The sequence below is a fragment of the Phyllobates terribilis genome, unplaced genomic scaffold, assembly GCF_046119375.1.
Source record: "Phyllobates terribilis strain yellow unplaced genomic scaffold, ASM4611937v1 Scaffold_7__3_contigs__length_470593459, whole genome shotgun sequence".
NCBI lineage: Eukaryota > Metazoa > Chordata > Amphibia > Anura > Dendrobatidae > Phyllobates > Phyllobates terribilis.
The window spans coordinates 63,445,716-63,471,288 of record NW_027362767.1 but is presented as its reverse complement, the minus strand read 5'-3'; the positions used below and the strand labels follow the sequence as shown (position 1 = coordinate 63,471,288).

Here is a 25,573-nt window from a genome sequence, read left to right as displayed (position 1 = left end):
TATAGATGAGTGTAGCCCTGTTTCTGGGGGAGGATCTGCTCCCTATCTCTTTAAGACATTTTTGGCAGTTACTTATTGTATGACGATGAAGTTGAGGAAATTTTCTGAAATTTTTTTCTGCAGATTTAACCAAATCAACCGGCAGATTCGGTGCCCCAATTTCCATGAAAATACGTGTATTCTGCTCTAAGGTCTCTCCAGATCACAAAGCATAGCAAATGAAGAAGGAAGGGGTTAAAGAGTGAACTCACCCATTCTTCTTTGCCACCCCAAAAAAACATAATTACTACCTGTTTTAGGCCCTCACCTGACTCTTTATGCCGCCTCGGCCACCGTTTAGCTTCCTGCTTTTCGGTCCAGGTTTTCGGTGCTAAAACCCATGTGGTCACATTGAGGACGATGCACAACATTTAGAAGTCCCATTTTTTTTTTTTCTTTCCGGGCCATTAAAAGAATCCAGCAAGATGGCAAATTGAAACCCCCAAAATGTTGGATTTGCTAGAATCTGAAATTTTGGGGAAGTTCATAACAAATTTTTACTTTTTTTTTTTTTTTTTTTAAAATCTATCGCCTTGAATTGCCACTTTTTTTTACTTTCCTGTAAGCATTGCCACTTGGATCCATGCTGGGATAGATCGGACTGGAGGCCCTGCGGCTATTACTGAACCACTTATCAGCATATTTTAAGACTACAATACATATTTATAAGTCTGAGCTAAATGTTGATATGAATTTAGGGGAGTTTTAAGGATTCAAGGAAGGATGACTTCATGGTGAACGTGTAAAGACTGGCCAACAATGGCGAAGGGATGTGATGTCAGCTGGCTGGTAGGATTGTGGTATAATCTGATTTTTACTTTGTTGGCGGCTGTTTTGGAGGTTTCGCTCGGAGTTACTGTTGTCAGTTTCATCCTATTTGATGGGCAGAGGCGTGGATAGGGGGCAAACAGATATTGGGCATCATTGGTATGTCGTATGTGAAGATGACTATTGTACACCTAAGTTCAGACGCACATGTTTTTGATCCGTGTGTTGTTCATGTGTGCAAGTGACTAGTACAGATGAGCAAACTAACTTAAAAGTTTGGCATTCATACCGGACAGTTAGCGTCTGGTGCTAAACGCAAAACACGGGCTTCACCCGGTGGTCCGTTGCAATGTTCAGAGTTTTGGAGTGAGAGCAAGAATTTTCGGGTTTGGTACCAGATCCCGAACTTCCATAGGTCCACTCATCCCTCGTGACTAACACATACACCAATGTCAGCACTATGTGTAAGTGCACATGGACTGTTTTTCCATAAGGACCTCAGATCCAGATGGAATAAAATTGAAGCACATACAAGTCTGGTCCGTTCTGTAGTGCTATACGGACAGCACTCGGAGACAGTCGCGTCCTTAATTTGCAGATGTCGCTGGTCCGCGAAGTTTGGCTCTTAAAATATTGGTTTGCCCTAAGGGTCAATTTATTCATTGTTATCAAATTGTGACTTTGTGGGCTGTGCAATGTTTTGCTGCAATATGCACAGTGTGAACGTGCCCAAACTGAGCCATACGCCCATCCATTGTCTTCCACGCAGAGATGCTTGAAATGTTCATAAGTCCCAGTAATTGACTTGTCTGAGTTGGAGGAAATGGAATTGGTGGATTAACCTGCCGCCGTCTGTCATCTCCGCAGCAAGATAAAGCTTCCAAAACTAATCTAATTGGATAGTATTTTAATTTTCTGTTCCCTGTTATCAGCCTTTTTGGGCTGGGGAGATGCTGATTGTATCTTTCATCACCAAGACTTCTGTGCCACGCACATTTTATTTATTATTCCGTGTTATAAATAGTTGATTAAGTTTTTTTGTAAATGCACTGGATTATTTACACATTACATTCTAATCTATTACAGCCTGGATTATAGATTTATTTTTTTTGTTTTAACTTTGCACAGTAGTGTAATAGACAGTGAGCCAGGAAATGCTAGATAATCTCATTTTGGAAGCTAGCAGAATTGGGATTTCAGCTGTGAATCACAATACTGACGAAACTTTGCAAATGCATTATTGTCAAGGATGACTTAATTTGCTAAATTCAGACAACTACTATTAAAGGGGTTGGACATGTGGGTGTGAGCTTGGACCATTTTCTCAGTGGATGCACAAAGCTGCTTTTTGGAGCACCCTGGCCAGCCATCTTTTACATAATCATTGGAGATGATCAAAACTATTCACTGAACCCACGTCCAGAAGTGTCGTTGGTATTCTGTTGCTGCTGGACCAGAGCACTCTGAGCTTCCTCCTACCTGCTGACATCCTCGGCGCCTCTTCTGTAATTAGTAGACCCTGTGATGTCATGATGTTGCGACACAATGAAAATGTCATGTTGTGCAGGGGCCTACTGATCAGAAAAGGCACTGCGGATGCTGACGGATAGTAAAGAGACTGCAGATCTCTGGTACTGCCATGGGTCCTGCAAATCACTTTGCTGAAGTTTTAATAGTTGTCCATTAATTGGCATGGGAGGTTTTTTTTGTGCAATATTACATTGTGCCCGTCTCCTGCAGGTTACCTCTAGAGGTTTCGGCACCCTTTCTTGGGACTTTATAAGGAGTGGTTTCCAGATGGGTTTGGATTACTTTTGCAATGTAATAGCCATGTTTGCACTTACCCCAGTAGAGGTAAATGTCCCAAAAAAAGAAAAAAAATTGAAGACCTTAAGCCTCAACCTTTTATTCAGGTCTTTTATTTTGCATTCCTGCCGTGTTGATGACCCTCGGAGTAGATAATCACTAGTGCTAGTCTTCCAGACGTTGTGCTGAACATACATTTCACAAAAACAACCGGGATGTGATTATGGATTTACCAATTGTCGGACCGCAGCTCAGTTGCTGTTTCATCTATGATCCTGTTGGCTCAGTGAATAAAATGCATTGGCTTATGTTGTAGCACAGCACCTGTAATTATATACTAGCATTATATACAGTTCGGCATATAATTATATATACGGCCTGGAAGGTAGATCTTACTGGCAATGGCAGGAGGATCACTATTTTTTCTTTGATGGCTCCTGTACTCGGTAAACGTTCTGCTATTCACAAGTATGTGAAGGGGGGGTAATCCTCTTTTGTGAACATACACTTCACGAAAACAACCAGGGATGTGATTATTGATTTTACGAATTGTCGGACCGCAGCTCAGTTGCTGTTTCATCTATGATCCTGTCGGCTCAGTGTTTAAAATTTTGTTGGTTACCCTTGGAAACAGTCAACGGTTTATCTCCAATCTGTTGTCGGATTTGTGGCCTACAACTGCACTCACATGCCTGTGTGACTTCCTCACCGACCGTGTGTTTCTTGATCCAAACTTGGCAGCCTCCTAGGTATACGAGGCTGTTGAGTTAGATCTACAGCCAATCTGGAAATCAGTGTTCATACACCAATTGTGAGAGACGAATTTATGAATGTTGAGTTCCCACTGCAGATTTTGTGGCTGTTTTTTCCTTTTTTCTTGTGTGTTTTTTTTTTTTCCTCCTCTTCCTGTGGGTGTCCTCCTTGCTTCACTGTCTGGGATCTGGGCTACTATTTGACTTTGGCTACAACACAGATTGGGCGATCAAAGAGGAGCATAGCATAAGTGGATGGGGTTAAATTATGACTTTGACTTGTTTTTCGTTGGACATTGCGCATAGCAACGTGACCCACCACATTCACATGTGATGTAGCATAGACATACATGGCAAAACGACAGTGACGTTTTGCCCCGTTTCTGAAATGCAATTACTGGTCTCATGTTTTAGTTCCCCAAAAATGGCTTGTGTATCTCTGGATGACCTTGTTATCTAGAGGAATACGTTTCATGGTCTGCCTAGGTATGTATGGAACTGGCCCAAACTCTGCAGCCTCACAGGCATTTGAGGCTGATGAGTCTAGGTCTGGAGACCCTCAGTCTGTCAATTGTGGTCCTAGAAACACTGATGGAGATAACGCCATCACAGTGGCCCTAAAAATAAAGGTTTATGTAAGGCTTTTGGCCCCTAATACGAAACCTTGGAAAGACCCCCTACTTACCATGCATCTTCTAATACTGGCAACTAGTGTGGCGCACAGGGGCCTTTGGGTCCCCTAGGTTACCGGGGTCTGGGTGCGAATGTTGCCTGTGCTACCTCCATAATCTGTTTTTCTACATCTTTTATTATCAGTCAGTTGTGACTTTCCCTAATGACTTCCAAAAAAAATAATAATAATCTTCCGTTCCATAGCTGAGGAACAGGATTTCAGGGCTAAGTGTCACTCTGTCATACTCGATTCACAGCTTAAAGACGAGCACGCCGTTCCTTAGCAACAAGGCTGTAAGTCACCAATTCTTATGCCCTGTGGACAGACGCTTCAGAAACTAAACACCTGTTCAAGTTTCACCTGGGATAAGATTTGTAAAGAGTTTTATAAACAAAGTTCAATGATCTGCACCCCCTCCCCCCTTACAATGATAAATATATATATTCCTTCTGCCTTTTTTTCTCCTTCACACTTTTTTCTATCTGGAAAGACTGATTCTGTCACTTGAAAAAAAATAAGTCACCATCTGTGACCCTTGTGGAGGATTCCAGTTCACTTGAATGGCATTTGTATTATAGTAATAATAGAATGGTCTTGTTTTTTTGTCGTTGTCCCCCCCCCCCCTCCCCTATATTTTATTTCCTTACATCTTGGTTTGGGTCCATCTGGCAAGAAATCCATTGACTGATACCCGTTTACTATACGGTGTGTTTTAATTGCATTGCATGCATACAGATATAATGTTACAGCGGCAGCCTCTGCTGCATGTGTTGTCAAATTGGCTATCCAGGGTAGTGGTGTAAACCTTCTTTTTTTTTTTTTTTTTTAAATGCCTGAGCCTTCCTGGGTTTGTAGTCTTTATTTGCCTCTAAAATATGAAATTAATAAAATTTATTATTTTTTTGTAAAATATATAATATATTAATAGATACAGCTCAATAGCATCTTTGCCATGGAAAAGAGGGAAAAAATAAAAAAATATATATTTGTTAACTTTTCATGGCAAACATGCTGTTGTACATAGATTTTTATGGAGAACCTGAAAGAAGAGAAAAGAATATATAAATATATATATTTTTAATAAAAATTTCCTCAAAGGGAGAAATGCGATAATCGGAGTATATTGCTACTGCGTATTTTTATTATGGACACAAGCAGAAAAACATGCAGTGTCTAGTGGGAACACGGCCTTAATTTTCTAAATGAAAATGATCTTTTTCAGAGGCAAGGTACATGTTCTATATACTTTTATTTTGTGTATTTTTTAAGCCTCCATGTACAACCACCATAGGCCTTTGTGCTTGAAGGCTTGTCACATATTGACTTTGGAGAAGAGGGAGTGCCAAATCCTCCAGGTTACTTCCGGACTGATTAGATTGAAGGGTTGCTAGGCAACTGAGTAGGTGCCAGTGTTAAAAACCCCAATGCTTAAAAGATTGAAGTAATGTCCAGGTTATGCTGTAAATACATTACAGCGGGGGCTCGTTATGTTTTGCTCTTGTATATTACATGTGTGTTTGATTTTATAGCTCCCTTCCATCTTCTCTGGGATGTACAGCAGAGACGGCCATTTTGTGCTGGGTAGTAGTCTTGTATCTGGCTGGAACGGGCCTTTTACGAATACTTTTTATTTTTTTTTCCAAACCTTAAATTCAATTGTGTTTCTAATATTTATTGAGCCACAAAATGGCCGTCGTGTTTGCTCTGACCCTTTGTTCTATGTGTATTCACGATCTGTCTGGCACACTACCTCTTTACCAATGCTATAGACGTCGGTTGCAGCACATCATTATAACGCGGTGCTGTTGCCCATGGCAACCAAGCATTTTCTGATAGAAGAGAAAATCTATCTGTGGCTGATGGTATCAATGTGTTGTAGAAGTCCTCCCATCCTCCCCGTACATCATTAGATGCTGACAGCCATCTTTTCCGACCCCTCCATACACCGTAATGCTCGGCTCGGCTTGTCCCAGTATTTTCTACTCCCCTATTGGCAGCCTATCTCCGTACCAAACAAAAGGATCGGCCGTTGGAAAAAATTTAACAGGGCCGATCTTTCTCTCTTCCCCCCCCCCCCCCCCCCCCTCCCCAACTTCATCTGTCAGTGGAGAGTCGGGAGCCCCCCATACAGTCATCTAAAATCTATTGCTACCACTCTGAGCTCGATGGCCAATAGTGGCATGTACATTACCTTCCTACTGAAGGCACCAATGTTTAGATGTCTGCTTTTTGGTGCAATGGCTGCCGAAGAAGAAGATAATTTTTTTTAAATAAATTGGCAACTGTTCGCTTCTACTTGATACCACTGCATTAAGTCAACTACAACACTGGTTCTTGGTCAAGTTTGTCAAATTTTGCAGCTTTTTGAAAAGTTTCAGATGCAGAATCGGGCGAAACATCTTGAAACCTACAAAAATTGCCATCAATGTGAACCGAAAAAGTAAAAAACAAAACAGTGAACATGTAAAATAGACTTTAAAATTGGCAGAAATGGAAATCTGCAAAGCACTAAAAACTTGGCAACACAGCTGCAAATGCTGTTAATGAATCCTGGCCCTTCACTTTTTATTTTTTTGGAAGTTGAAAATTTTGCAAGAGGAATCTGCTTCAGGAAATGCTGCTTTTTCGTGTGTGTGTGTTTTTTTTTATTCTCTAATAATGAATTATATGTAGATGTGTGTGTGATTAAATTTGTACAGTACCCTGGTCCAGTGGCCAGGTCAGAATTCCATGGCAGCTCTGCTGGCTTCCCCGGCAAGTAGGAGGCAGTTTGTGCATAAGAGGTTCATTAAAATTCAATGGACCTTGCAAGCTTATGTAAACTTGTTCCTTTTAATGTTTTAGTACTTGTTCCTTTTAATGTTTTAGTATTTGGCTCTGCGTATTTGTATGAATGAGCATGTAGTGGATATTTTCTTACATGTGTTATATGGTACGGCTATAAAGATTATGCAAATGCCCTTTTTTTTTTTTGTTTGTTTGTTTGTTTTTGGGTTTTTTTTCCTGCTGATATTTGCTCTTCTGTAAAATCCCACTTTCAAATATATGCATTGAAATTGTACTTTATGTGCATCTGCACACAACGTGGTGGTTTTTTTTTTTTTTTTTTTTTTTTTTCGGCAAAATCATCCACCCACCCATTTTAGCTTTCCATGGACGCCAGGTCATTTAAAAGAAGTAACCTGACAATTCTTCAGACGTTTTCCACTTTGAAGACACTAAACTTTTAGAATAGAAGTCAACAGGAAGGCTAATAATATGCAGAAGTGTTTTAACAGCAGTTTTGCTTGGGAGTTTAAAAAAAATAAAATCGGAAAATACTAGTAGAAAAGACTGGAGAAACGCTCAGTGAATGTTGAGAGTGTGAAACTGGCCTCAGATGCCCCTTTGTGGTATCTGGGATCAATTTGTTATTATGAGGGGGACGTTGGGGCATTGGAACATGGCTGCTTGCAATCTGAACAATTGACCTTAGTGGAAGTTTTTGAAAGGGGGTCTATTCTTCCTAATTATTGATTGCATTGCTTTCATGCCTGTTAGGATTTCCATTGATCATGAGAGCGAGTTTTGCTAGACAAACATACTACAGCTTCAAAGATCTGTGCAGTAGCCCATTGTTTTTTCTCGTGATTGCTTATCGGCCTCCCAGCGATCAGTTGTGCAATAGCAGCCGTATTGGTAGTCAGTCACTCAGCCCTTCCAGAAATGGATAGGAGTTGAATAGTCAAGGTGATTAAAATCCTAAGGAGCACAGTACAGATTTCCACATGTCCAGAGGAGTTGGAAACACGAAGATTTTCTTCCACAATATTTGTTTGGCGAATCTGCTGAGTATCACTGCATCTTATGGGTAAAATGACCAGTGCTTCTGATTTGACAAACTGCAAGTCAGTTTGTGCTGCCCATTCCACACTTTGCAATCCCAGTGGTGAAATCTTCAGCAAATCTGTGTCATTTTTGCTACAGAATCTGTTTTTTTTTTCTCCACTGGTGAAATTAACACAGGACTTCGATACTGTGGAAAAACAGAAGGGTATGACCATATGGAGTAAACGCATGCAAGACAGAAATCCAACGTGTATTTGCTCTAGATTCCACACCCAAAATCCAAGGTACTGTAGAACTTCTGGTTTCTGCTGCAGATTTGCATTTTAAAGGGACTCTGTTAGCACCGAATGACTGTTCAAACTAAGTCCTGCCACTTAGTGCTTCTCGGCGGGGACCAGTCATTTTTACATACACCTTCCTATCTGCTTGTTCTCCATACATATCCACCCGCTCTTCTTTGATTGGCAGCTCTGGCCTCATACGGCCAGAAAAGGGAAGAGATGGTGGGAAGGTGTAATATAAATGTTGGCCACGCCTTGATGCACCGAGCGCCTGTACTTGGTTTGAACGTCATTCTACTCTGACAGTCCCTTTTAAACTGGTGATTTTCAGCTGTAACACTTTGACTGGCAGGTCCCTTGTTTAAAGAACTTTGGAAATGCTTTTTTCATGTGGATTTTGATGTGAAATCCGATCAGATTCTGTGCCAAAATCCGAGTAGAACAACCCTGTGGACCTACCTGAAGGGCCCATTTGCAATCAAACAGAACGGAGTCGTTTTGTGTGTAGTAACGTGTGCCGTGTTATATTGTACAGCGTTTCTTATCCAACGTACCCCATGTGCTGGCATTTCTCATGCTCTCAAGGATACAACTTGTACAGTCCCATTTTAGACACTGCTGACTGCATTTCCTGTACGGTAGTCAGAGCTCTACATATCGGTTCTTAAATTCCATGGATTTTGTAGATATAGTTAAGGAATAATATAAAAGCCCATTTGGGTTATATTGTGATATAGTCTGAATGTGATTTTTGTTTTTATACAGAATTATTTTATTTTTTTTATAGGGGGTAAGAGGGTGAATTTATTACAATCATCCTGAAATCTATGATGGCTGTGCTATGTGATGCCCATTGTGTTTTAGCAAAAAGTCAGATTATGTAAATCCAAAATGTGGTTAAGAGAGCACAACATGACAGTTCGGCAAAGCATCAGAGCTCGGTGTAACATTGGCGTAGCTGAGCAGCTCAGTGTACCTTCCCTCCTAGATGGGGCAACTAGAAGGTAGGAGGGAGCACTGAGCTGCTCAGCCTCGCCAAGCCTGCACAGAGCTCCTGTCCTTGGTTTGAACAGTCATTTTGGGCTGACATACTTTCTTTTTATGGTTGAGAATGTCAATTCCCTGACAAGGTGCCATAGAAGTTCTGTGTGTGTGTTTTTTTTTTTTTTTTTTTTTGTTTTTTTTTTTTGCAATTGAAGTGGATGAATAGGTAATGAGGATCTCATCCGAGAGCTGTTACAAAGAGCACATCTTGCTTTAGAGCAGGGTTCCCCAACTCCAGTCCTCAAGGCCCACCAACAGGTCATGTTTTCAGGATTTCCTTAGTATTGCACAGGTGATGGAATTATTGCCTGTGCAGGTGATGGAATTATCACCTGTGTAATACTAAGGAAATCCTGAAAACATGACCTGTTGGTGGGCCTTGAGGACTGGAGTTGGGGAACCCTGCTTTAGAGGACCAGGTGTCCATGTACATTATATGGACAGCCACTTTAAATAGAAAATGTGTAATGCTTAATTTCTCCTCCGGAGGTGCTGTAGGGAAATCGCTGATCAATTGGGGATGCTAGTAGCAGGACAGCCTGTGTCTGGGATAACCTTCTGATTTGTGTCCTTGGCTGTAGAGACCTTTTTGTCTACATTTTGTTAAACATGTAGACTATAATCTACATTAGGAATTTCATCCTTTCAAAGTGAGTCTAGAAAGCTCTGATTTCCCACAATGAATAAGCTCCTACATTTTGTATTGCATGAGTTGGACCCATGCTCCAATTCCCTTTTGGCTTCTAAAAAATTACTCCGTTCAGTAGTTCTTGTTTTTATCATGCCAGTGGCATTTTTGCATAGGCCGGCTAAGATGGCTTCCAAGTTTCCTATGCGTCTTGGCATTTGTATTCAACTTTTTTGGCTTTTTTCATTTGATTTCTTTTTCATGATGGCCAAATTGTCAATCTTATTTAGTGTTTAAAATCCCTTCAAGGAGGTGAACAGAAAGTTAGATAATTTACTAAACCATTATCCTGTAGGTGGTAAATAGGGCTCCCTTCTGTCTGTACATAGGAGTTGAGGGCTGGTTGCCTGCAGTCACTGCTTTGACACCTGAAATGCTGCCCACGGTGGAGCAGAGGACTGGATGTGCTGTGATCGGGGTACCAGCGTCAAGAAGAAAATATTGCTAGGTTATATAATTTGATAACTTAGTCTTAAGTCCCAAAGTTTCTCTCCTGAAGTGTTTTGTTTCTAAAGCCTAGAGTATCCCCCTGCAAGGCCTAACCCCAATGACCACCTTGAATCATAAATTGTCTGCAAGAGCCTTTTTGACAGCGTTGAGTAGTCTTTCCCCGTGGACTTTTCTCCTTTGCAAGTCATTCTTAAGACTGCTGTGCTTTGTAAGATGAACGGTAATCTCACCATTGAGGCTTTACACACAAACACGTTGATGGGAAGCAGATCCGCTGAAGAAACCTTCCATTCTCATAATTTACATTGTCTGCTTCAGATGTGATGTACTCGCCTTGGCTTCTGTCCTGGGCCCCCTGACAGCTGCGGCAGCTACACCTTACCTTTTTGTGTGTCACCCTTGCTGTGGTTTTTGGTCAATGCTCCAAATGACTTGGGAAGAATTTTAATATTCCATAGTGCCTGACATTTCTCAGGAATAGGACACAGTGAATATTGTTGGCTCAGTCGCTCTTCTGCATTGTCCATATGCAAAACAGCATGGTGGCATCATGGATCTATTTTCAAGGCTATTAAACATGATGCAAATCACAAGCTGGGAAGTTGTGCACGGACGGCATTTGCCCTTATGAGCCCATCGTATGTCGTAGTTTGTTTGAAAGCACCTTCAGCTACTCATTGTGGCCATAATTGACATTAGTTGCAGCCATTTTTTTTTGACATAATGGAGATACAGACGTTCAGAACCAGAACAAAAAATGTGGCTTTTTCCAATTCAATGGAAAATGGACCGCACATCAGTATATGTAAAGTAGCCCTACTCTGAAGTAAGGGTTTCCCAAGCCATTTACTTGTAGATCAGGTCTTTTAAAGGAGGTTTCAAGCTAAAATAAATGTGTAAACTCTTACTGATTATACTTTGGCTCTGAAATCTTTAGCTAGAAGTCTCAGGCAGATCTTCTGTGTCTGAAACACCACAACCTTTCCCGTTCCATCCCGGGGAAAGTGGGCTAGCTGACTATTCATTTCAATATCGAAGTCTGCCCTCTTTTGTCAAAGCTAATGTATAGAAAGAGAATTGGGCTGGCTTATCTTTTAAATTGGACAGTCCACCAGCCTCGTTCACACACAACGTTGGTCATGTACCAGTTCAGAAAAGACTGTCTTGTATCAGACACAAGTCTGAGTTGACTTAAATTGTTAATTTTTATAAATAAAATAAAACCCTACTCCTACTTTTGAAACCGATGTAAGTTTTGTGCCTCTGGTCCCCAGACGGTCTCACGAGTCTTTTCTCTTCTGATTGGGAGATGATGTGACCGGAATAAATCTGATTACGGTTGTATGAACACGTAAACACTAGATCAATCATTTGTTGTTCGCCACTGATTAGCTGCAGAAATCACATCATGTCCTGGCTGGAAAATAAAGCTTGAGACTGATGGGGGACCTGGGGGAGCGGGAGGAGAATGTTTTTTGGAGGGTTTAGTTAAAATAAAGTACAGTAGCTTTATTTCTTGAACTCCTTTTTTTACTTCTTGATTTTCTTTAAACCGTTCTTGTAGCCTTGAATAATGATCGCTGTGTGCCGTCTTCAGCTTTCTCCCATTACCAACCTTTTCTGACCATTACATGACGCAGGAATGTACTACATGTAACCAGGCGCACAGAAGTGTTTCTCAGCTCGCTGGTGTTTATAGGCCTGGGTTTGGATAGGTGCCGCTCTGGCTTGCACGCTCGAAGACGTACTTATTTATAGGACACTGCAGTGAGAACCTAGTCGCAGATCCTTTCACTTATCCTCCTGTATTCTTTATCTAAATGTCACCAGACACATGTTAAGCCCTTTTTAGTTTGGTACATTTTTGACAGGAGTGATGTATACTGTTGGGGTTTTTATGCACATTTACTCCGTCCACCCCTGTCCTTTTGACAATGTGCCCCCGTGTTCCTTTTTTGTGATAAGTTGTATCTTGCTCAGAAATTGCGAAACGAGTACTCGGAGCAGTCGTGGCGTGCCAGGGCTCTAGCCCTATTTTTGCACAGGCAAGTTAATACGAGGTCAGGTAGGTGAGCCAATCATAATGCTTTCGCTAGTGCATTTCAGAGTTCATGTCGGGATTTCTTCTTTTGTCAAAATAGAATTTTGTTTTTTTTTCTTTTCCCACAAGCAGCCAAATTATTCAAGGAAATTATGAAAGTGGAAAGAAAATGTGTGCTAATCAGTAGAGCGTGGTCTGTTGCGTTCTGCCTCCTGTATGCCGACAGTTCGTAACCTCCAGCCGGAAACTCATGTGCCCAGATGCGGGATTACATGATACTTTTATTGGTATGGATTTTTTAAGCCGATCCTACGGCTTCATTTGTACGTTGGGATAACCCTATGGGCACCGTCAGACATCCGTGATCATCGGTCTGATCCCAGATCGCAATGCATGGACTGGCCTTAGACAGATTCATTTATTTCTATGTAATCCACAGACAGAGGTTGATCCAGCACTTCAATAAAATTCTAAGACCTTTTTTTTTTTTTTTTTTTTTTTTTTTTTTTTTTATATTCATTTTAAAACCTGTGTCACAAAATCGTTTGGACATCATCGATATATCGGCAAAAACATTTAATGAAAAAGTCCCAGGGAGACATATAGTTCAGGTTGACGCGTTTCAAAGTGATACGTCTTACTCATAACCTCAGTATCCCTTCGAAACGTCTCAATGTGAAGTATAGTCTCACTGGAACTTTTTTCCTTGAATGTTTTTGCCAATATACCAATGCGGTCCAAACGTTTTTGTGACACATGCTTTTACAATTAAGAAATAAAGTCCTATTTTATTGAAGTGTTTGTTCAACCTCTGTGGATTGCTTCTCCTTTGGAATTCTGTGCACTCGCGGATAGATGAGCCGACTTTTATTTTTTTTCTATTTTTCCAGTTTATTTCTGTGTGACTGTCGTGCTCAGTTCAGCAGATGTGCGGCCAGTCCGTGCATTGCGATTCTAGATTGGATTGATGTCTGAAAGAGCCCCTATAGGGGTTTTTTGGTTTCATGGAAACACCCCTGTTTGCTAGGTACAAGTTGTTTTAAAATAAATAAATAATTTCAATTTATTTATGTTAAACTCTCCCTCTGTGTCCAACGCTGAGTCTCCGCCACTGCTCCTGGTGTCTGTTATCTGCAGCACTTATGTCCCGTCGAGAATGCTGCAGCCAATCGGTTAGGTCAGCGGGTCGTGCCGTCAACTCGGGCAGAGCCCATGAGCTCACTAATTGGAGACTGGTTTTCCTAAATCAAAAAATTCCTTTTTAAGTAAGCAGTTATAGCACCAATTTCGGTAGCGATGCATACACACAGGAAAACTTGCCGCTGAGCTACACCAAGTGGTGCACCCTTTTGCTGTAAATTTTAGGCACGGAAATGCTGTGAATTTCAAAACAAAAGGTGCAATCCAGGATTAAAAATAAACTACGTAAATTGAAAGGCTGCAACACAGGTCGAATTCTGCAAATTATATCCGCAGTGTGTGCACGAAATTTCATAAAATGTTGTATCCGCTGCTTAGCAGCAAAGTAGATGTCCTATTACAGTATCGGACCAGTGTGGATGTACGTTCATACGTATTCCTCTTTATGTTGTACCCTCTTATCAGTGTTCACCACTGACCTAATGTCTTCTATTAGGAGACCAATGTGAGGGTACCTCCGCTTGCTCTTGTATTTATGCCTTTGTAGTGTCGTACTCCTTTCAGGATTTCTAGAAATGCAAAGTGATAATTGTATTGGCATCCGCACTGGTTTCTTTTTTTTTTTTTTTTTTCCCTCAAAATTCTTCCTTTGCTAAATTAAAATATTTTTGTAAATGCCTCTTCAGTAGACTCCAGGACTTGTATTTTTAATATCACTGGTACGATAGAGAGCATTGCTCCCGAAAACGTATCTGCTAACAAGCTCACGTACTTGACGTATTTGTCTTGGAGCTATTCGAACATGTTGGAAATCTGCTGTAAGATGTAACCTTAATGAACCCGAGGAGATGTGTGAAATATTTATGCATGCCAAGCAAGCGGTGACAATAAAACACTTCTACGGATAATACCACCTAGAATTGATACTGCGTGTTCTCATAAATATTGATTCGACCTGTAAAATTGCAGCTACCGCCGGGTGGGCGATACACACTTTATACGTTGTGCTAGGCGTTAACGGGGGTCATCTCTTATACGATCATCGTGCTCTAGTGCAGATCCTGATTAATTAGCAGCATATATAGTGGGGAAAATAAGTATTTGACACACTGCCGATTTTGCAAGTTTTCCCACCTACAAAGAATGGAGAGGTCTGTAACTTTTATCGACACTTCAACTGTGAGAGACAGTATCTAAGAAGAAAAAATCAGAAAATCACATTGTATGATTTTTTAAAAATGTAATTGCATGAAATAAGTATTTGATCACCTACCAACCAGCAAGAATTCTGGCTCTCACAGACCTGTTAGTTTTTCATTAAGAAGCCTACTACTCTTCACTCATTACCTGTACTAATTGCACCTATGTGAACTTTTTACCTGTATAAAAGACACCTGTCCACAGACTCTCTCCATCACGCTACAACCTCTCCACCATGGCCAAGACCAAACAGCTGTCTAAGGACACCAGGTACAAAATTGTAGACCTGCACAAGGCTGGGATGGTCTACAGGACAATAGGCAAGCAGCTTGGTGAGAAGGCAACAACTGTTTGCACAATTATTAGAAAATGGAAGAAACAGGATCCTCCACGGTCTGGGGCTCCATATAAGGTCTCGCCTTGTGGGTTAAGAATGATTTTAAGATGTCAGGAATCAACCCAGAACTACATGGAAGTACCTAGTCAATCACCCGAATAGAGCTGGGAACACAGTCTCAAACATTACTGTTAGTAATACACTACGCCGTCATGAATTAAAATCCTGCAGTGCACGCAAGGTCCCCTTGCTCACGCCAACACACGTCCAGGCCCATTTGAATTTCAGCAATGACCATCTGGATGATCCAGAGGAGGCATGGGAGAAGGTCATGTGGTCAGATGAGACTAAAATAGAACTTTTTGGTATCAACGCCTCTTGCTATGTTTTGGAGGAAGGATGAGTACAACCTCAAGAACACCATCCCAACCGTGAAGCATGGTGGGGAAAACCTCATACCTTTTGTGGTTTTCTGCGAAAGGGGACAGTCGAATTCACCTTATTGAAGGGAGGATGGATGGGGTAATGTATCACAAGATTTTACTCCTTCTCTCAGTAAAAGCATTGAAGATGGGTCGTGGCTGGGTCTTCTAGCATTACAATGACCTGAAACACACAGGCAGGGCAGCTAAGGAGTGGCTATATAAGAAGCATTTAAAGGTCCTGGAGTGCCCTAGCCAGTCTCCAGACCTGAACCCAATAGAAAATCTTTGGACAGAGCTGAAACTCAATGTTGCCCAATGACAGACCTGAAAGATATGGAGTAGTGGGCCAAAATCCCTGCTGCAGTGTGTACAAACTTGGTCAAGAACTACAGGAAACGTCTGACCTCTAATTGCAAACAAAGGTTTTTGTACCGAATATTAACTATTTGATACAATAGAAAAAACTTATTTCATGCAATAAAATGCAAATTAATTATGTAAAAATCATACAATGTGATTTTCAGTGCCATTCTTTGTAGGTGGGAAAACTTGCAAAATCGGCAGTGTATCAAATACTTATTTTCCCCACTGTGTATATTGTGCTGGGTGTAAAAATTGGGAGTAGCGATTGCATCCAGGCTTTAGTGCTTAAGAGGGACCCCAGTATTATGGATGGGTCCCAGATTTTGTATTGAGGTGAATTTCTTACCAATGTTCTAAGGAGTAGGGAGATTGATGGACCACTAGATATAACACATCTTGGATCGTTGCAGCACCCACTTGTATCCTCTCCCCAGTGACTGTCTCCGATCTGTATATAATTAATAGCTCATTATACATTAACTTGTTCCTAATAAGGTTAGTTAACTTGCTGACCCCATTTTTTTTCCCACCCCCGATCACCCTTTTAATTTGGGGACATGTAAATAATAAGCTGAAAGATTTGAAGTGAAGCAATCAAAGGGACTCTGTGAATGTATGACATGAAAGCGTCATTTTCTTCTAAAGGTTGCCAGGAATAAGCAATGTTATTCGATACTGGTGGGATCTAACTACACTGGAGACTGCAAGCTGTTAGAAACTAGAGCGAGGAAACGCATACCAGTAGGAATGACAATTTAACCTTGAGACGGAGCGCTGTGCTGCCGTGCCTTTTATTCTCCGCTCAGTGATGCTGCTTCCTTGCAGGCGTAAAAAAAAAAAAGCCTGGCATATACGATATGGCGACATGTCCACATCAGCAGAAAACGAGACATCATTTCTATGATCCAAATACAAAGGAAAAGGATAATGGGACATGGGGGTTATACTCGGGAATAGTTTGGATTCATCATATCACTACGTTCTTGGCACCACAACTTGACTGGCCATAAAAGATTCCCTGATCCTTCCAAGGTGAAAAGGAATATGAATGACTTACAATAGTGATGTATAACACCTCCTCTATTAAAAGAGCATGTCATACCGGTGGTAGACAGGTAAATGCTCTACAGTCCCTCCCCCCCCCCCCCCCTCACCTTTTTAATATCAGAAGTGAAAACTTTCAAAGATTGGGAAACTTTTTTTTTTTTCTAAGATTTTCATAATTTCTCCTAGGACTGTGTGATCTAATGAATTAACTTTTACACTATTTTGTCCATTTCTCCTTTAGACCAATTAGTTTTAAGGAGGCCACTTTTTGTAGTGGAATCTGTTTTGCATTCAGTCTCCCAGATTGCCCATTCCAAAATAACCAGGATCTAACTCCTTTTCTGGGTCGATGGGAAGTCATTATTAAAGTTGGCCCACAAATCAATCCGCTGTGTCATGTTATGACCGATTTACGATATAGCACCCACATATTGTGCAGCGCTGTAGAAGGATTTCTAAATTACTGCAATCCTTCCCTAGAACTGAAAAGTGACCGTACAGTCCCTTATCATGGTCCCCTCCGTTTTGCTCATATTTGGCTTTCCGTTCATGTTTCAAAGATGGCCGTCGCAGTGGTGTTGTGATTTGGGTATGTATAATCACTCTTTAGTGCCAGGCTGGAGGGTTTCTTTTAGTTTGTGTGGGTTTCTTCCAGGTTCTTTTTGGTTTCTGCTCATTCAAACCCCGAAAAAACGTACAAACTCTTGTCGACGTTGCCTCCTCCATTGCTGCAAGGATGTACTTTCTTATGAAAGTGCAGATTCAAATCAAATGCGTTAACTGTATATATTTTTTTTTCAGGCGTTTCTTTCCAAAATACTGTAGACCTTTTTAGAATCTCTCGATAAATCACTCCATGAGCCATCTTCATGTTTGCGAACATCAAAAGACCTCAATCACCAAAAGTTGGATTACAAAGCAAGAGAAGCATCGGTCCTTAGATGCTGGGTTTTGTCAAGACTTTTCTCACTTGTTGAAACGGGAATTTGGGTGTATGAACCATATTAGAGACTCTTCTTTACCTGCTTTTTTCTCAGTATAGACTGCAGTTGGCACCTGATAGGAGGTTCTATGCCAGGCCTTCACCCAAGGAATAATTGGTAAAACTTGAACCTAAAATTCAAACTTTGGCTTTTGAAGGTTACAACAGAAAATTTCTCTTTCCCAAAAAACTAACATATTGGATCAACACTTGGCTGCAACTTGTAGATGCAAAATGTCTACATACCGTCTAATGGTGGGCAGGATATTGTAGCTGGAGACCACAGATCCCCCTGTGTATTTAATTCCTTTCATTATACCACTATTATTAAGATACGATTTCAGGTTTTTGCCATCTCGTGGGAAGTAGTGAATGCATATTAAATCGAAACCAAACTACCACCTTGGTGTCTCCTATCAGCCAACGTGTCTACGTTTTAGACCAGAGCTTTATAACCTTCGTTGTTCAAGTAGCATCGTGCAATTTTGCCATCTTAAACGTAAACCACAAGTAAGTTTTAAGAGACACTCCAAGGAAACCACAAGTATTCGGAGTTAGACCTGGTCACGCTTCATTTACCCAACAGAAACTTTTCCGTCAAGTTTATACTTGAAGGGATTACGGTCGGGTTTGCCCACACTTTTGCTCTTGACAATGATTTGCTTCCTATAGTATAAAATTGAAAGAAGGGGAAAAATTTTATTTTAATTTTTTTCTTTTTTTTTTTTAGAAAAATTGGCAATGTTTAAGTTACCTGTATGTAGAGAAACAGTTGTGGTGTTTTTAATTTTTTTTATTTATTTATTTTTATTCATGAGTGCAGATTTGGAAAGAACAAGCAAAAAACTGGAAAGTGGTGTCGGGGTGGAAGCGCAGCTGCTGCAGACACAGTTGTCACGCTGAGCTCCGTGTCTTGTCCTCTTGTGACTTATCCTGTTGTGATGATGAATATCTGAGCCATTAGAATGTAGACAGACATCAGGACACATGTTTAACTAGAATGCCCAGTGGACGTCTTGTGCACAGTGCAATATTATGTGTGGAAAACGTCTGCTGGTGTGTGTCTTTCCATTGGTATAAACAGGAAAGCCTTTTTTTTATTATATTGTGTATTGTTTTTACTTTATATTTATATTTTTTTGCATGCTTTAGGTCTTAACAATTCCTTTTGATAACATCTGGGGATATATATGAGCCCATAATGCAGGATAACTGCTCAGATAAGCTCCATAATCATATAATGATGGTCACCAAGGAGTTTCTTCATGTCAACCGGAGATGGGGAATAGGCTTTCAGTCCCTTAAGAGAACGAAAAATGATAGAGGCTAAGATGCATGCTTCACTGCCGTGCGCTGTCACGACCTTTCAGGTTCTTCTAAGAATTACTTGATGACTTCCAGGAGAGCGTTGGTCTGCTAAGCGTTGCCGAACAGCAATATGTTCGTTTTTGTGGCATCATTCTTGAATCTTAAAGACCTGGAATTCGTAGCCTTTGTACCATGGAAGACCCCGTAACCAGGGAGGCCAGCAGTGTGAAACATTGCCATAGAGTTTGATAGCCGAAAACCCTAACCGATTTTGCTAGTGATGCCTTCAAAAGTTTTTTTTTTTTTTTCTTCCCTTCCCTTTTTGAAATTCAGAAGTGACGAGCCACCCACCACTTGGATTCATGAATGATGCATTGTTAGATTAAGAGTTATCACCTTCTGCAGAAGCTGATTTTAATGTTTAAGTGCTTCCTTCTAAATTGGGCACAGCTTCCCATTTGTACCATTTGAGGTCATGAAGCATTTTTAGGGGAAGCAAGTTTGCATCTTAGAAAGAAGGGGGGGAAAAAATTGTATATATCATATTTATATATGATATATTATTTATATATAATATGTAGTTTATATATTAAAAATGGGGATAATCAATTAGTAATTTCCTATTTTCTCTTCTTTTCAGAGATCTTTCACTTTGATTTTGGAGGCTTGGGACTGGGATAATGACACCAAAGTTGGTAAGTATTGCGTTAACACAATGTATATGAAAAGCTGGAGGAACAGTTAATGGAAAGCGGTCTTACATTTATTCTCCCGCTTTTTGTCTTTTCTCTTTTTAGTGTCCATTTTTCTTTCATGCTTTCTCCCCCTTGCATCCTCCTCTCCCTCCCTCCTTCCCTCCCCCCCACTTGCATCCTCCTCTCCCTACCGCCCCCCCTCCTCCTCTCCCTCCCTCCTTCCCTCCCCCCCTACTTGCATCCTCCTCTCCCTAACGCCCCCCCCTCCTTGCATCCTTCTTTCCCTTCCCTCCCTCCTCTCCTCCCCTCCCCACCCTTGCATCCTTCTTTCCCTACTGCCCCCCCCCCCTGCTTGCAGCCTTCTCTCCCTCCTTCTCTCCCCCTGCATCCTTCTCTCCCTCCCCCCTCTTGCATCCTTCTCTCCCTCCCTCCTTCTCTCCCCCTGCATCCTTCTCTCCCTTCTCTCCCTCCCCCCCCCCCCCCGTTGCATCCTTCTCTCCCCCCATCACCTCCCTTGCTGCCGTTTTCCCATATTTCTCCTTCCACTGATCTTTTTCTCAGTTTGCTGATTATTTTGGTTCACAATAATAATCCAGTGTGATTCTCCCAATTCTGACTGTAATAATAGTATTGGGTGCCAAAGCGCCTCTCCCAAGCTTATAGCACGGGCGCCGCTAACAAGATCTCTGGGGACGATACTAATGATTTACTTGTAACCTGTATATGAAGTTTGCCATCGTGTGTTTTTTTTTAATGCAGGCATTTTTGAGCTACTTAGGAAATCTATTCCGAAAATGTAGTTGGAGTTAAATTGTTTTTGGCTACTTAGATTTAGGCAACGGTTACTCCATCTGGTCCTTATTAAACTCCTTATTACCACTGCCATTTTTAAGAGTTTAAAAGAGCAAAAAATGTTGGTCTGTCTGGGCATCTTTTTGATGGCCATTTTACCTATGGTTGTACAAGGGTAAAATTCCTTTTCTCGCTTAGGTCGACATGGACATTTCGGGCTTTCAAAAAAAAAAAGTGGGCGGTTGTCGGACCATTAGAAAAATTCATGAATAGCAAAGTGATGTGATTTGTTTGTCGTGTTAAAATATCATCTGCAGGTGATCCTTGTGTTACATGGAAACTTAGATGAGCCCTGGTGGGCAGGAGGCCGAATGCTACTGCACTGGTAGCACCTTGTTGACCTGTGATTGCTTCAGGGAAACTCTTATTGATTGAGGTTGCCTCAACCCAGCACTTGACTCCTACTTGATACTTGTCAGTGTTTGGACTGCGATTATTGCAAAATGGCTTTTTCCTCATGGTCGTAGACTCCGGACAGATTACATCTTGGTAAAGCTTTGATGGAAAAATAAATATATTTTATACGATTAACAATTGTTTTCTATTTTTCAAGAGGCCACTTTTCATTTTCCCACAGCTTAAAGGCATTCTGTCAGTAGGGTGAACCCTCCTAAGCCGTCTATATAGACATGCAGGTCATAGGAAGTTGAATGAAATGATATCTTGAGATCTGCAATCTGATGAATGGTTCCCGAGATTAATCTGGCACAGAGATCTTAACAGCTCATTTGCATATAAGAAAAAAAATGTGGATTATTCGGGAACCATTCATCGGATCTCTGATATGAAGGTATCATTTGATTCCACTTTCTATGACCTTGATGGCCATATAGACAGCTTAGGAGGGTTGATCCTACTAACAAGTTCCTTTTAAGTTCTGCTCCATGTATGTGACATGTACGGACTGGCTGTTGCTCTTCTGACCTGAGCTCCGCAACCTCATATTTACCCAATGAGGTGGAGTTTGGGTGAAAAGAACCATGATCGTCCCGTACTCAGCCCGCGAATGTATGAAGTCAGTCATAAGGGAATGTTAGATTAGGAACACAAGGGTCTGTTTTTATTCCCTTCCCCCATAGCGGTGGCTCCACTTTTGTTCCCTGGCTGTATGTGGTATTTCGAGTTGAATATGATCCCTGCTCGGTGTCTTGACTTATTGGTTCCAAATTACTCTTTGTAACGAAGTCAGCTTGTTATCGTCCATGGGAATGGTGCACCTGACTGTGTTTGCTATGACCAGTCTTCGTTTTCTTCTGTTTTGTCTTAATCTGTTTAAATTGTTAACGAGTCACTAAGATTAGTAACTGTAACGTTGGACTCGGTGCCCTGTAACCCACGTTTGCAAGTTGCACCTTTTTGTAGGAAAGTAGCGTCCATTTCTTTACCCACTGAATTTACCTTCTTGCCTCACGATTAGTTTTGTTTGCCTCAGATATATGTCGGGACATTGCGAAACAGCTGCTTACGTGTTGTGTTCATTTAGGCAAAAGTAAAAATGTACCATAATTTCCAAACTAGTGTACTTAAGGAGTTCTCGAGGATCCTTTCAGAGATTGGCAGCCCGTTTTAAAATAAAATTTGAGATGACCTGTATAAATGGCCACTTCTCCAAAAAACCCATGTTCAGTCGCTTTAGTATTCTGTAAGGTTTGTGACAGAATCTTTCGTCGTTCCTCATCTTCAAGTCAATCGGTCACTAGAAAAATCTTCGTAAGATAGTGAATTTTAAATTTCACAGCGCATTCATTATTGCCTTGTGGAAAATCTGCAAATTTAATTGCAAAAATTGTTAATCCTCATCTGGATCCGCAGGCACATCCGTGACAGAAATCAGAATTTCAGCCTTTAATTTTTTGCCATGGATTCTTTGGCGAATACAAATGTTTATTTTTCTTGAGAAAATGCTTGGTTTTAAGCTGAATTTAAACATGAGATAATTGACGAACCAATGTTTGGTCGACTGGTATATCTCCCACCTATACTTGGCCACGCTTTCTCATATTTTCTGTAGATAGGGTGGGTGGGGAAGCTGCTACCAGACTCCTCCATCTTTCGAGGTACTCAGGCGGCTCCTGTACACATTAGAAGGTCCTGCTGTGGAATCATTGGGTTCGTTGGCTTTCACCTAATTTTTATGGGGGGCCTTTACTGATATGTGGCTTCACATCATCTTCATTTTAGACATTTGCTCCATACACCCAGACTATTGAGACTCTTCCCACTTGAGTGATTGCCTCACCCTGCATTGTCTTATCAGTTTTTTTTTTTATCCCTTTTTTCCCTGCCTTATGTAAAGGTTAATCAAGCATTGGTCTGTATTGATCCATCGGTACAAATTTAGACAGTCTCATCCGAGTGTCACATCTTACACTGTCTGCTCCGAATGTTATTTTCTCAATTAGATTCTGTCTACTCCCAGCGTGACAGGCGTCTTGTAAATAAAAAAGCACCATGATGTTAACCGAGCCATTGCGACCTGTTACTATTCTGTTCACGCCGCGTATAGGATGTGTTTTTTATTTACGGATATAATGAAGAATCTAAAAAGCAGAGTTTCTGGTAACGTTGCAAACTGCAATTTATCGCGCCTGTAAATTCCCTTCAGATTTTGTTACCATAATAGAGATTAACTGGAATAAAAACAGATCCGGCGATGCACGGTGTATTTCTGTAACCCTAGCTACTGGCTATATATAATCTTTAGATATTTCTTTTAAAGCTGCTGCTTTATAGCCCTTTTCCTTCTGTATTTATTTTCTCCGGCTGAAAAGTAACTGCCTCATGCTTTCGTCAGATGGGTAGAGCGCAGGGAGAAATGCCGAGGAAGTAGTCGTATCCTGTGTCGTCTCATCAGGCCTATCAGACCTCTTGTTTGAGGACATCTCTTCCGAGGTCCTCGTTATGTCAGCTGTGCTAGTGGGAAAATGGATAATGTGGTGTCCACTGCCAAGTTGTCACTGTGAAGGGTGTTTCTGGGACCTACGGAGAGTTTTCCAGTTCAAGTTGTCCCATCACTTTACACATTTTGGTGAAGTGATCTTGTTGGGGTTCATGGTCCCTAGCAAAGAAGAAATGGGAAAACCAGACTATGGGTCCTTCTTCACTCGACTTCTTGGGTCCATACCAAGAAAAAAAAACTCCTGTTTTGGGATGAGGGCTATGACTTCGTAAAGCGGTGATGGATAGAGGGATATGTAATGCTTGACAGTCAGATGCACCATAAGCGCACTCCACCCTGACTGGGCACTGAGTGGTTGACCCACCTCTATGATGTCCATTTGCTCTTAGTGTTAATGGGGTAGGGGGTGTGTCTTCAGAAAACAGCCAATTTTTAGTTCTGTTGTGGAGTACAAGTTCACTTGCGTTTTCTTGTAAAGCTGACTTCCTGTTTGTCTTTGTGAGTGGCAAGACTTTTTATTATTTTATTTATTTATTTTTTTGCCTATGGCCATTAATGATCTTGACTACACTTTTTTTTTTTTTTTTTTTTTTTTTTTTTTTTACGCTGTAGACTTTAATATTTTTATTTTGTTTTTTTGCGCCAGACAAGCAAAACGTTCAAAAAGGGCAATTTTTGTTTAGATCCCGACCATCGTGATCGCGCATAATCCTTCTGTACAGAGGGAGGGAGGGAGGGGAGGTGGGAAATGAAACAGTCTGAGAATGTAGGAATGAGGTATACAGTCTGTATCCTGTTCATGTTGTTGACTAGGAAATGCCTTTTTAAAAAGCCAAAAAAAAATACTTTCAACTGGACGAATGCTGCTTTCAGTAGATTAACTCGAGCAAGGAAACTTGTATTGGGGGATCGTCAATTCGAGCTATATTTTTATTGTGGTGATTTAAGAAAAAAAAAATAGAAAATTCTGGTCTTGAAACTTTTGATTATTGGTTGTATCTGGCATTGCAGCTCTATAGTGTAAATGGAGGATGGGAGCCCATAGCAAAGATAGATCCCGTTTTCAAGCACTGGTTGATCCCACCACACTCCCAACCACCCGGGACTTGGAGGTCTTTGTCTCGAGTACGTGTGTTTTTTTTTTTTTTTTTTTTTTTTTTTAACCTCCCTAAATTTGGAGTGAGTAGACTATAAAATATATATGTTCCTTTGGGTACCCCCAAAATGGCCACTTAGACTTGCTTCTATGGTACTTATGCCCTCAGATCAGCTGCGACACCAGATCTCCATGTGATCTCTGCTATATGTTGAGGATAAGGGTATGTTGGCTGCCAGATGCAGATCCTGAGGGCAGGAGGGGATATTTATGTATGCCAGATCTGATCTCTTGTGATGTCAGCTGTGTGTGGTCTTCACTGTTGTCTCCTTACATTTACCTCTGATCACGGTGCATTCGTTGCTTTTCATTTGAGCTCGTACAGTTTATTCAATGATGTAATCCAGTTACCGAGCTCCATAATTTATTTATATATATTTTTTCTTTTATAGACGAAAGTCTTTTAATTGACCGGATTCCCTACGCTGGAGTCATCAACCCAGACGACCAGTGGACACCGTTGGTTTTGAATGGCCACGTTGCCCACTTCGATGTTAAAATTAGAGTCAAATGTGATGAAAATTACTATGGAGTCATGTGTAACAAGCTGTGTCGCCCCAGGGATGACTTTGTCGGTCATTACACCTGTGACCACAATGGAAATAAAGCCTGTATGGACGGCTGGATGGGGGAGGAGTGCAAGCAAGGTGAGCTGCTGACCGAATTCTTCTTAAGTTGACCTAATGATCACATTCGGTGGTCTACACTTTTAAGACTTTTCATGGTGGAGGGGTGGTATTTAGTGTTTGTGTGTGTTTTTTTTTATATATATAAATGTTTCTCCATAAATCTAAGAGGT

At 41.0% G+C, this 25,573-nt stretch overlaps 1 protein-coding gene across 4 annotated transcripts in view; it reads left to right on the top strand.

Annotated features, from left to right (window-relative positions):
• The window catches only part of JAG2 (jagged canonical Notch ligand 2), a 62,944-nt gene that overhangs the window by 4,641 nt on the left and 32,730 nt on the right, over positions 1-25,573 (top strand). For all 4 annotated transcript variants that reach the window (XM_073638663.1, XM_073638662.1, XM_073638661.1 and 1 more), the window contains exons 3-4: positions 19,813-19,867; positions 25,167-25,421. In XM_073638663.1, the coding sequence (XP_073494764.1) occupies positions 19,813-19,867; positions 25,167-25,421 (310 nt within the window). The remainder of the gene's footprint in view (positions 1-19,812; positions 19,868-25,166; positions 25,422-25,573) is intronic.